The sequence below is a fragment of the Dreissena polymorpha genome, chromosome 11 (assembly GCF_020536995.1).
Source record: "Dreissena polymorpha isolate Duluth1 chromosome 11, UMN_Dpol_1.0, whole genome shotgun sequence".
NCBI lineage: Eukaryota > Metazoa > Mollusca > Bivalvia > Myida > Dreissenidae > Dreissena > Dreissena polymorpha.
The window spans coordinates 17635942-17649817 of record NC_068365.1 but is presented as its reverse complement, the minus strand read 5'-3'; the positions used below and the strand labels follow the sequence as shown (position 1 = coordinate 17649817).

Here is a 13876-nt window from a genome sequence, read left to right as displayed (position 1 = left end):
ATCTGTTATAATTCCTGATATTTTGATAAACATCTCTGTTATAATTCCTGACATGATATTCATCAGGTTCCTGAAAGATGGCATCACTGTGCCCACTGAAGAGCAGGTCCAGCATTTCACGGACAAGGTATGTTTTTGCTATCATAGGAGTTCATTAGGCTGCAACAATCTTAATGTATTAGTAAATAAATACAAAGACAAGCTAACACTTGGCATATCAATAATTAATCTGTTTCCAACTCATTTCCAGTTGTACCGGCCTTTTGTGCAGCAGCTGATGTCCAACATAGAAGAGCGATTTCCAGACTTGCCATTGCTGCAGCTCTTCGAGGCTTTCAACACCACCAAGTTCCCCACTGGAGATATGGGCAACCATGGCGAACAGGACATCAAGGTAATGCACTAAACTAGAACATGATATTTACAGTCAACCAATATAATTTCAAAGATGTACTCCATTATAATCAATTGTTAATTATCAGATTGTGTGACAATATTTATAAAATCAATCAGTGTAACTTTTTTATTGTTTAGAAACTGGCTGACCACTTCAACCTTCCCGTTGACGCAACACTGCACAACTGGAGGCAGGTTCGAGGCAGCCTACAGGGCACAGAGAAGAAGGCTGAAGAGGCAATGGAGTGGGTGACAATCCATTTGCGTAATAGCCACGACCAGCTCTACAAGCTGGCAGCCGTTGGCCTGCTCCTCCCTACATCTACAGCTGGTAGGTACTTGACTAGGCTGTCAAGAGCACAATAACAAACGAATGATGTTTTTGTTTTGCTTAAATATCTCTTTGTTCTTAAATCAAAGCGATTCAATAGATATTATTTCAGATTAGTTTACAATATTGTGTGTATTTCAGACTGCGAGAGGGGATTCAGCACGATGAAAAGGATAAAGACGGAAAATCGTTCTCGCATGAAGTCTGCTGTCCTCAATGCACTGATGTCGGTCAGCATTGAAGGGCCAGACATTGAGGCAGTAGACTTCGGGAAAATGGTGGATGCCTGGCACCAGGAGAAGCCTCGCAGAACAGTGTTTTGAACATGTAATATGTGACTGTATTGTTGTTGTTTTTCAATCATGTTTTGCTTGCTAATGTCTACTGTTATTCTGCTTTTTATTTAATATTTAAATACATGACTTGAATGAAATAAATTGAGGACAAATAAATAAATAAAAAAAGAGAAAATGTTGTGTTTTAGAAGCTCCCAAGTAGTGTAGATTTTGATTTAGAACAGTTAAAAACAATAAAAAAATCGACACGCGGAAGGGGCCAAGCCCCCTTCCGCACCAACCCCCGTCAACGCTGTCTTTCCGCTGTGCCTGCCCAAATTCCTGGGGAAATGCCTGATATATATATATATATATATATATATATATTTATATATATAAACATATCAAATGTAAATACAATAACTTGTCAAATACATTGTGTATATTAAACTTAAGAATCATGATAATAGTCAGCATAGTATTGACTTTCCGATTGAAAATAATTGAAAATATCTCCAAAATTTACTCCAACACTTTCTCGTGCAAAGTTTTCCGAATGACCTATAGATGTACTTCGTATATACTTTCTGTTACATCATTTTTTAATTTCTCAGTTTTTGTCAGAGTTACATTTACAAAAGTTGTTTTAAATTCGATTGCATCTTCATCAGATGAAATGTTAATGACGTCATGGTCATTTTTAACGTCATCTTTTTGATCGATCTCGACGTAGTTTGTAACGTCCACAATGTGATCGATCTCGACGTAGCCAACATCTTAAAAATAGATTTCGTCACCAACGTCGGACAGACCACCGAAAACCGGACGCCATCAACGCCGGATCCACTTAAGCCATTGTCGTAACCACCGGAACCACTTTCCCGTTGTCGTAACTGCCGTAACCACTTTTGGTGTTGTCGTAACCACCGTTACAAGTCACAAAGAGACAACCGGCATCGTCCAATACATCAACGCCGGCATCTCCAACATTGTCAATTCCAACAACCGGTACCGAGTCACGATCGCCGCCGAATGTATCTTCAAAATCATCAACAAGTCCATCACAGAAATTATAGTATTGTTCCAAAGAAATTGATGGGCAATTAAATCGTATAGATCATTTCTCGACACATCTTCAAGTAAAGGTTGATATAGTGATCGTTGTAATTCGTCGAATAATGTTTATGTTTTCCAATTCCATTCGACTGTTTGACGTATATTGTATATTGTTCATCAAAGCCTTTGCATTTTCTTTAGGTAATTTATGATTTTTTGTCAAGTGCGCAAACACATAATTTTTTCTTATGATTTTTTTGTTGCAGCTTGAAATTGCACATTTGTAGTGTTTGCCATTAATGTGTCTATCTTTAATATGCCTCAACTAGCTCTTTTCGTACTTATATTCTTTTCTACAGGTATCGCGAAGATTGTTACTTAATCCACATAAATTACACTTCCAGTTATTTGTTACATAAGAAACATTGAGCACATATACATATATATATATCCAATTGTCACCGTGACACGTTTATTTCATTTTATAAGGGGAACCGTTACACGAGGAATTTAATGCAAAACAAGTAACCGTTATAATACGATTCAATATTGAACACGTAGAAACATAATGTAGAAGGGTTCGGTATAACGAAAACTTATACTGCCTTGCTATATGAGCTAGCTTTTATAGCGACGCGGTAGAGTGTCTGCCTAATTTGGAACCGGGAGGTCCCGGGTTCGATCCCCAGTATGGTCGGGGATTTTTTCTAGCTGGGTTATATTTGACGCCCAACGTGGTTTTGCGGAACCGTTAAGGAGAGCAGACAAAAGAAGGCGGCCTGTAGACTCCGTAAGCAGCCGAGAGTTGAGAGTCGTGCAGGACGGGTCGTTGAGTCGTGCAGGATGGGTCGTTGAGAGTCGTTCAGAATGGGTCGATGAGAGTCGTACAGGAAGGGTCGTTGAGTCGTGCAGGACGGGTCGTTGAAAGCCGTACAGGACGGGTCGTTGAGTCGTGCAGGACGGGTCGTTGAGTCGTGCAGGACGGGCTGTTGAGTCGTGCAGGACGGGTCGTTGAGTCGTGCATGACGGGTCGTTGAGAGTCGTACAGGACGGGTCGTTGAGTCGTGCAGGACGGGTTGTTGAGAGTCGTGCAGGACGGGTCGTTGAGTCGTGCAGGACGGGTCGTTGAGTCGTGCAGGACGGGTCGTTGAGAGTCGTGCAGGACGGGTCGTTGACAGTAATATATCGTGTATATACCATGTGGACAAATTGTGGAGTGGACATCTGTAAAAAGTTATCTTCTTTGATCATTTTTAGACTTATAATCATTTATGGCCTATATTCATCATATGTGTATTCTGCACCTGTCTTCGTAATCGTGAGTATATGTATGTGAGAGAGAGAGAATATATTCATTTTTACCTATCAATATAATTGATTGCTTTAAGTACTTGGTGACGGTTACATCTTTCTTAGATATATACTTCATCGCTTATCAACAGTAACACATAACACTTTAATGCTGCTATTTTGAATTTATTCAATAACTGATTATAAATTCAGTAATTTCGTAATCAACTCATTGCTATCCCTTTAACCTCTTAATTATATCATTTCTTGTATAATCCCTGTCCCAGTGTCCATACCCTGTCCCAGCCCTTTTACATTTTGGCCTTCATAATAGTTAGTCCATTGTATTCAATGTTATTACTGTGTGAGTGTTTGTTTTGATTTACCGCATTCCTGAGTTTATGCAGTGTTGACAGTACATCAGGTTACACTTGTTCACCTTGATTATACATTATTTGGTTATGATTGGCTATATGATTCCCTAATTTGCATACTTAGTTTGGATATCATCGTGTCCTTGGTTTTCATTGGTTTGACATATGACTGATTTTTTTTCACTGACAGACCATGTGACTAATACAACTTCCATATAAGGTAAAATAGTAAAAAAACACACTTATATTAGACTTTAAGTGTAAATTAGTTTTTTGACTGTTTGACAAGGTTGAGTGATTTGAATTTAAATACTTGGTGCAATTTATTCATTTAAATTTAATTTTAAATTATTTTAAACACTTAATTTTAACTTCTTTATTTTTGTGGAATATCTTCATTTATTATTGATACTTAGGTTTGATTTGAAATATTTTGGTTTTATTTGTATGACATAATTCTTATTTGAACTTTGATTTTTTAGGCTCTTCCTTGCAGTTTATGGTTTGAAATACTTAGTTAATTTCATTTTATTTATTATTTGAAATTATTCTTGGACATTTTGCATTGATTTTCATTTACATTGCATATCATTTATACTTAGTGTGTTGAAGTTCTGTTTGATACAGGTGATTAAAGTTGTTCATGTTGTGTTCAGTTGTGACTTAAGTTGACGCAATAGTGTGTTAACTTGTACTTGTACTTTGGAGTCTTTTGGGTTCGTACTTTTGTGACCTAATTAGTTTTAACTTTGATGAAAGTGTGTGAAAGTGCATCACTGTTCATACTTTGATGTTTTAAGTTTGAATTTGATGATTGTTTTTTTTAAATTTATTTGTGACATTTGATCGATTGGTTCATTGCGGGTCAATTAACTCACTTATTCTTGGTGATTTCTGATTGATTTTTAGACAGTGCTTTAGATTTAACTTGTGTTTTCACTTACTGAATTTGATTTTAAGTGGATTCATTTGTTTGTTTTCACTTATTGAATTTGATTTAAAGTGGATTCATTAGTTTGTACTTATATTTTGAATTGATTGTATAGAATTTCACTTTGATTTGAAACTTAATTAGTCTTTGAGGATTTACTTGGTTGACTTTAAGGTTGAGTTGATGCAATACTGACTTGACTTTTTTTTTTATAAATTTGAATTATAACAGTATACGTGGAACGTATTTGATTGTTTGTTGTTGGTTTTTTTTGGCTGCAACTTTGAATTTTAGTTAGCTTTTAACTGACTTTGAACTTTATTTGGTCTAAGCTATATTATACTATATATGTTGGAAGAGATGTTTGTGTTTCTTTGAAACACAATATATTTTGAAGGGATATCACTATTTCTTCGGAAATAATTACTTTGAAGTGAAACCATTGTATCTTCGGAAGCAAAGCCATTGAAGAGATTTTTTTTCTTTGGAAATTATTGACTTTGAAGTTGACATTAATTGATTACTTTACACAATTAATTAATTGATTAATTGATAGGTTGCATTAAATCACTGATAATTGAAAGTTGAATTTGAATTTGGGTTAACATGGATGAAGGAAATATTATGGAGACTGCTAAAGCAGAAGGAGGTCAGGATATTACAGAGGAAGATAGGACATTGCTTGAAACATTTAAGAAGCTTGATGTTAAGCCTGAAATTGAAAATACAGAGGACTTAGTCAAATTTATTTCCACATATAGATGGGTATCAAAAGGCTGAAGATAGGTCTAGGTCAGTTGAGACTTCAAGATATGTTGAGGACAGAAAATACTTTGATAACAGAAGATACTTTGAGGACAGAAGATATGGTGAGGACAGAACCATGAACAGTAGTAGCTACCCCAGGATATCAACATTTGGAGGGGTACGTGGAAAAGAAGAAGCCAGTTGGGAGAGTTTTAAGTTTGAAATTCAGTCTTTGATATTCAGAGAAGAGCAAATCTTATTTGGCATTAGAAAGGCTTCATGAGAACCCCGCTTTGAAATTTTATTTTATTTTTGACCTTTGACCTTGAAGGATGACCTTGAACTTCCACCACTCAAAATGTGTAGCTTCATGAGATACACATGCATGCCAAATATCAAGTTGCTATCTTCAATATTGAAAAGGTATTGGCCAATGTAAAAGTTTTCGGACGAACAGACGCCATATAATTGAAATTTCGAGGGGTAAGGGCCAGAACGTGATAAGTGCAGTTTTGAAGGAAAATCGGGTTTTGCAAAAGAAATATGTAATATTTACTGCCGCATCTTTTGCACTCAAAACCAGGCTTATATTCAGTCATTTAACATAATTATTGTATAGAACCCCCTTGTACTAAGTGTTATGGAGTATTTTTGTATTATGCCAGAACGTTATATATCCATTCCTGAAATAACCAGACTGTAGTAAATGCACTTGATACAATCTGGCTGGAAAAAATAAGTAAAAATGAGACAGAAAGTAGGAACGAAAATGATATAAGTGCATTTGTGTATAAATAGAAAAAAACATACAAGGATTTTTCAGAGGCATAATGTTATAAGTACACTAATGCCTGTTTAGATTAATATGTAAGGCAACACTTGCAGTGTGATTATGTTTCAAGTGCCTATACCTAATTAACTGATAACACCTAAGTATCAAGTTAAACAATTAAACAAGATAGCAGATGTTTTGTCTTGTACCTGGAATCGAATGTGAACATAAAAGCTTATGTTTTCATCAAGTAAGGAAGGCAATGTATTAAATAATAGGTGAGTATTTATTTAGTTCTTCAATTATTTAGTAGTTTTTACTTCATTATTTTGTATAGTAAATGTAAATTAAGTAAATCATGTTATTAGAGCCTATCATTTTCTTCGAAATGAATAGAGTTTGTTATTACAGATTGATATTAAAATATTCTCAATTTACGATTACATAATTTATTAAAATATATTTGCAGAATGGAGCCTACAGAAGACTGTGAATCAATATCCAAAATGTTAGAAGAAGATTTTAGCGTTGAAAATAAAGATACTGATGAAAGCATTGTGTTCATAGCAACAAAACTGCAAGATAAACTGGACAATAATTTAAATGATATACAAGAATCAGCAAATATTTTAGAAAAAGATGATAATACTGAAAAATCTGCAGAGAAAAACACTTATTCTGATGACAACGACAGTGATAATATTCCCTTAGCGGATTTAGTCAGACAAAGGCAGAGGAAATGTAAACGGTCTTTATTTAAAGGAGACAGTAGCTGTAGTGAAAGCGAATTAGACACAGATGATGATGTTGCTGATCCGACATATAGAATCACTAAAAAAAGACATACATTCTTCTGACTCTGAAATGAATGAAGTTCAAAAACGTAAGAAGAAGAAAATAATTAAAAAAAGAAATCTATCAGAAGCAAGAAGAAAGATGCATGCTGAAAGATCTTACCACTTACCTAGTGGAAAGAATGTACAACCTTCACCTCCAGGTTCAAAGGAAGAAATAAGAAACAAAGCATGAAAACGAATACCAACCAAACTTTCACGAACAAAACGCAATACGCCAGTTCGCCCAATGGCTTTCAGGCATATGCACCAAGCAATTAAAAAAGCAAAGCAAAAAAGTTCCAACCAGCACAAAGCAAGACAACTTATAAGCGATATGCACAAGCGAAATATAGATGCCTTGTTAGCAAGCAATGGATTGAAAAGAGTAAGAATAGAGGGCGATGGAAATTGCCTGTTTAAAGCTGTTTGTGTTTCAACTTGTGACTTTGAATCACCAGAAATTCTTCGACAGAAACTATGTGATCATCTATCAGCAAAGTTAGATACATACATAGATTTTTTACCAAACAATACTTGTGCCAATAAAAGGGATAAGTACATATCAAAAGTAAATTTCTTGCGATAAGAAGGGCACTGGGACAACGACCTTGCAGATGGTTTGCCCCTAGCAATAGCGAATGTTTCTGGAAGAGTATTGAAATTTTACTGTAGCATGCGTGCTTATCCTATGTATGAGATAAGACCAACATTGCATGCAGACACTGATGCAAATGACTGCATAAATCTGGCATTCATACAAGTGCCAGGCCTCGAACATTATGATGCTTGCACCAATGCAATTACACCAAAGAATGCTAACTATGACTTAACTGACACTGGAATACCAACGAACGAACACGCAGAAACTGTTGATGTAAAGACTATCACGCCAAGAAAGCAGGCAAAGTAAAACAGTCCTGCAAATTTTACAGGGAAAAGAAAACGCAAGGCACAACCAGAAAAGTGGAAGAAAAATATTAGAAAGAAACGACGCATGCTTGGACTACAGTACACAAATACAAAAGGGAAGACTGTTGAAGCAAAGCGGCTATTAGATGCTCGTTGCAACTGCAGATATAAATGTAGAAAAATCTTCACACATGAGCAAAGAGATGCAGTTTTTCAAAACTTCTGGAATATTGGATCCTACGAACGCCAAGATTTTTTTCTTATAACGTTAAATATTGGCAATAGGGTGGTAGAAACGGCTTTGAAATCCTCATCCACTGGAATATTTGCTGCATTTGACAAAAGAGGGAAACATACACCACACAATAAGACCCCAGAAGCAGTGATTAACCAGGTTAGACAGCATATTGAATCTTTCCCTACGGTTTAGGCCCACTATACAAGGCAAGACACAAGGAGAAAATTTCTTGGAAGTGATCTTAATATCACACAGATGTATAGGTTATATAAAGAGAAGTGTGTAGCAGAGAAAACGAAAGCTGTCAGTGCCTCAAAGTACAGAACAGTATTCTGTGAGGAATATAATTATTCATTTCATGTACCTAAAAAAGATCAATGTCAAACATGTATCGTATACCACCAGAAAGAGACAGATGGTGAATTAAGAGAAACCATCAAACAGGACTACGAAGAGCACATTAAAAGAAAGTTAAAAGCAAGAGCTGAGAAAGAAAACGACAAAACTAAAGCCAAAGAAGATAAATCATACTGTGTTGCTACTTTTGACTTGGAAGCCGTGTTGCCAGCACCGTGTTCACTCGCCAGTCAAGTCTACTTTAAGCGGAAACTAAGTTGTTTCAATTTGTCGTTCTATTCTTTGGCAGATGCAAGTGTGACTTGCTACCTTTGGAATGAAACCGAAGGCAACAGGGGATCGTGTGAGATAGGAACTTGCATACAGACTTACATACAGTCATTGCCAGTGACAACAAAACATCTGTGCCTTTACTCAGATTGTTGTTCAGGACAGAATCGAAACAGGTTCATTGCATCAGCTTTGCTACAAGCCATCTGTAAAAGTCCTAGTTTAGAAACAATCGATCAAAAATTACTAGAAACAGGACACACTCAGATGGAGAGTGATTCGGTGCATGCAGCTGTAGAAAATGCTAAGAGGCGTACTTCAGTCTTTGTTCCGAGCGAATGGGACACAATCGTTAGATTGGCTCGCAAGAAAAAACAGTATACAGTTGTGCCTATGAAAAACTATGACTTCCATGATTTAAAGTGTCTGGCAAAGTCTTTATTTCCACAAAATATCATTGATCTTGAAGGAAGAAGAATTCAATGGATGAAAGTTAAGTGGCTCCAGTTACGAAAAGCAGACATAAGCAATTTATGCCAAGCATGACTTTGACGAGGAATTCCAGTGCATAACAAGAGCACCGCCTTGCGGGTGCAGACCGCTCATCTATTTTATTTTTGAAGGTGAATGTTCTCTCAATTTCAATCACAAAGGAGGGAGGGGTGGAGTGAAGAGGGGTGTATAGTGTGGGTGTGTGGACATTTATTACATTATCTTCCAAAAATGCGGAAAAAAATGCAAAAAAAACCCACATTTTTTCGGGGGTAGGGGGAGGGTGGGCGGGGGGAGGGGATTCTTGGGTGCGATGGTTGGACGGTATTTCAAAATTAAAATAATAAAAATAAATATTTGTGTTTTTTAACCGTTTCACAAAACAAATTGGGGGGTGGGTGGGGGGGGATAGAGTGTGAGGGTGTGGTGGTCATTTGTGAGATGATCTTAAACAAAAAAAAATGGGGGGGGGGATTCGGGGGGGGGGGGGGAGGGCACGGGGGATGGTTTGGGTGGAGTCTATTGTCGTATGTCAGGTAAGAGTAGTTTTGTCAAAGTATCAATCAAATCTAATCATAAATAAAAAAGTTATGGCAGTTTTTGCAAAATTTAATAATTTGACCTTGAAAGTCAAGGTCATTCAAAGGTCAAGGTAAAATTCAACTTGCCAGGTACAGTAACCTCATGATAGCATGAAAGTATTTGAAGTGTGAAAGCAATAGCCTTGATACTTTAGAAGAAAAGTGGATCGAAACACAAAATTTAACCATATATTCAAAGTTGCTTAGTCAAAAAAGGGTCATAATTCCGTAAAAATGACAACCAGAGTTATGCAACTTGTCCTTTTACTGTACCCTTATGATAGTTTGCGAGTGTTCCAAGTATGAAAGCAATATCTATGCTACGTTAGGGGTAAAGTGGACCAAAACACAAAACTTAACACAATTTGCAATTTTCTAAGTATAAAGGGCCAATAATTCCGTCCAAATGCCAGTCAGAGTTTCATAACTTTGCCTGCACAGTCCCCTTATGCTAGTTAATAAGTGTTGCAAGTATGAAAGCAATAGCTTTGATACTGTAGGAATAAAGTGGACCTAAACACAAAACTTAACCAAATTTTCAATTTTCTAAGTATAAAAAGGGCACATAATTCTGTCAAAATGCCAGTCAGAGTTACATAACTTTGCCTGCACAGTCCCCTTATGATAGTTAGTACGTGTTGCAAGTATGAAAGCAATAGCTTTGATACTTAAGGAATAAAATGGACCTAAACACAAAACTTAACCAAAATTTTCAATTTTCTTAGTATAAAAAGGGCACATAATTCTGTCAAAATGCACGCCAGAAATATCAAACTTTGCCTGCCCAGTCCCCTCATGATAGTAAGTAAGTGTACCAAGTTTGAATGCAATACCATTGATACTTTCTGAGAAAAGTGGACCTAAACGCAAAACTTAACCGGACGCCAACGCCGACGCCAAGGTGATGACAATAGCTCATTTTTTTTTCAAAAAATAGATGAGCTAAAAATCAAACAGTCACGAAAAGGTATTTCTCTCAGTTCAAAGCTACCACGACAGTATACTGAGAAACTGCCAATAGCAACTGCTAAAAATAAAGATTTAATTTCTTTGTGTAGAAATGGAACAATACCCTCGGAGTATCACAAATACTACGAAGACATACCAGATGACAAAAATGTGAGAGACGGCTTACCAGATCCTTACGCACTGGAAAGTGATAGAGACTCCGACCCAGAGTAAGGATCAGCTTGATTGAGTGTTGTTACAATACATGCATAGGTGTTGTATTTATTGGACAGTTGAAATCAGTAAACAGTTAAATTGGTACAAAAGAAACAGTAAAATGTATAGTGACAGAGGTCTCTTCATAAACAATATTTACAGAGAGGACTATATGAAAGTTTTGTTTGACAAAAAATGTTACTTGTGACATTTTTAGTGTTTACCCAGTATACAATTCCGTGAAATTCTTATTCTTAGTACACTTAAACCATTTTCTATAGCATGCACATGTGCAAAGTGTTTTCTGCTAGTTTTCAGTAAGTACACTTAAAACTATATAAACACAGATAATCAGTCATAAATTCAGGTACATTTGTAAACAAGTGCACTTAGTGCGTTTATACACTAAATGGCTCGACAGACTAGTTTCATGCCAAAAAGATATAAGTACATTTTTCTTTAAAACACCATTTTGTATTTAACCCTGCTTATTCTAAATTTTAGTGTATTATCTTATGAGTATTTGCTAGTATATAATCAATTTATCATAAACCTATTTTATTTCAAATAAAATATACTATATAATATATTACTCAAAACCTTATTTTTGATTTATCCAAAAGTGTGAAAAGTGCACTTATCACGTTCTGGCCCTTACCCCTCGATTTGGCCTTGAAGGATGACCTTGACCTTCACCTTTCACCACTAAAAATGTTCAGCTCCATGAGATTCACATGCATGCCAAATATCAAGTTGCTATCTTCAATAGTGAAAAAGTTATGGCCAATGTTAATTTTCAGACAGACAGACGCCATATATTTGACATTTGACCTTGAAGGATGACCTTCACCTTCACCTTTCACCACTCAAAGTATTCAGCTCCATGAGATACACATGCGTGCCAAATATCAAGTTGCTATCTTCAATAGTGAATAAGTTTTGGCCAATGTTAAAGTTTTTGGACGGACGGACAGATGCCATATAAAAGACATTTGACCTTGAAGGATGACCTTGACATTCACCTTTCACCACTCAAAATGTGCAGTTCCGTGAGATGCACATGCATGCTAAATATCAAGTTTCTATCTTCAATAATGCAAAAGTTATGGCCAACGTTAAAGTTTTTTTCCGGACGGACGGACGGACGGAAAGACTGACATACACACATAATGACATACTGACTGACGGACAGTTCAACTGCTATATGCCACCCTACCGGGGGCATAAAAAGAGGAAGATTAACTGGTCGATGCAAGAAATAAACGCATAAGTGGACGGTTTTGTGGATCATAAGCATGTATTGGAAGGAAAGCTGTCAAACAAACTGACACGTAAAGAAGGCCTGAATCGCTCACCTGACTAACCAAATATAATCCCAACCCAGATTTCATCAAGATAAACATTCTGTCCAAATTTCATAAAGATTGGATGAAAACTGTGACCTCTATTGTCTAAACAAGGTTTTTCTATTATTTGGCCTAGTGACCTAGTTATTGACTCCAGATAACCCAATTCAATCCCAACCCAGATTTCATCAAGATAAACATTCTGACAAAATTTCATGAAGATTGGATGAAAATTGTGACCTCTACTGTCTACACAAACAAATTGTTCATGGTTTTTCTATTATTTGACCTAGTGACCTAGTTTTTGACCTCAGATGAAAACAAGGGCTGTTCGTAAAAAATGAATGCGCCCCATATGGGCTGTCAGTTGTAGTGGCAGCCATTGTGTGAATATGTTTTTTGTCACCATTTTACTGCTTTGGGTCACCGTGACCTTGACCTTTGACCTAGTGACCTGAAAATTGATAAGGGTCATCTGCCATTTATGATCAATGTACCTATTAAGTTTCATGAACCTAAGCGTAAGCATTCTTGAGTTATCCGGAAACCATCTGGTGGACATATTGCTTCATAACATAACTTTAATCATCATCGACGTTTGTAACGTTGCTGTCAAACTGCGAGATCATCAATTGACACCATACTTGTCAAGCGCTAATTAATTATCGAGTATGACAAAGTGTTGATACGGAACACACGGATACGAAACATCAGAACAACAAAAACTTATTAGCTTTGTAAAATGATTCCAATATGACGACACTTTAAATTTTCGCTCGTAGGCAAAACATGCACGCTTTTCATGCGTGGCGAATACTGCATTATGATTGGAGGACACTCATTTCCGCCAGGTAGACTCCACCAAGGGGAGGAGCTATGGGTAGACTGCCTTGATTTTCGGAATATTTTGCTGAATTTACGTGTTTGAGATGCGGGCACTTGTTTCCGGTCGAGTCGCTTAATCCGTTTGTTTTGCGTGAAAATAATAGAACATGTGTTTTCGCCACTAGTTTTCGCAAATTGACAGATTTTATCGCCACTCTTCTAAAACTTCGGCATTTGGCGACAATTGCGAATGGCAGTGGGAGCCCTGTTTATGGATCCAAGAACAATACTCACTATAACATCAGTACACAAGAAGGCGACACATTTAACCCAATTTCTCACTAAAAAGACGAAAAAATAAAATTACAGAATACGTGCTTAGCGGAAGTGGCGACCGAGAGGAAAAAATTGTCCTGGAAATATCAGAGGACCACCTTTACCTCGGTATCTACATCGAAGAATGGGGTGGGGCCACCAGCATGCGACTCCTGAACCATCCCCTCAGCACCGGTCAGATAAAACGAACCAAGGTCGAGTTTTATATAGCGTACACTACAAAAATCTTTAAATTGACAGAAAACTACGAATGGAACAGGGTCCTATTACTTCGACTACATCAACGGGGAGCTCCAAGCAGTGTATTTATTTCGTTGGGGGACGTTTTTCCCATATAAAGAGCTTCAAAT

The 13876-nt window shown here is 36.7% G+C and overlaps 1 protein-coding gene across 1 annotated transcript; it reads left to right on the top strand.

Moving 5' to 3' along the window:
- Nucleotides 1-52: 52 nt before the first annotated feature.
- LOC127849650 (uncharacterized) lies at nucleotides 53-1212 on the top strand. The gene is made up of 4 exons (XM_052382395.1): nucleotides 53-127; nucleotides 251-394; nucleotides 535-727; nucleotides 869-1212. The coding sequence occupies exons 1-4, from the start codon at nucleotides 53-55 to the stop codon at nucleotides 1048-1050; spliced, it is 594 nt and encodes a 197-aa protein (XP_052238355.1). The 3' UTR covers nucleotides 1051-1212.
- The last annotated feature ends 12664 nt before the right edge of the window (nucleotides 1213-13876 follow it).

Coding starts and splice junctions, on each gene's coding strand:
- LOC127849650 (XM_052382395.1), top strand. CDS start 53: ATGATATTCATCAGGTTCCTGAAAGATGGCATCACTGTGCCCACTGAA. Junction 395..534: donor ATGGCGAACAGGACATCAAG/GTAATGCACTAA, acceptor TTTATTGTTTAG/AAACTGGCTGACCACTTCAA. Junction 728..868: donor CCTCCCTACATCTACAGCTG/GTAGGTACTTGA, acceptor TGTGTATTTCAG/ACTGCGAGAGGGGATTCAGC.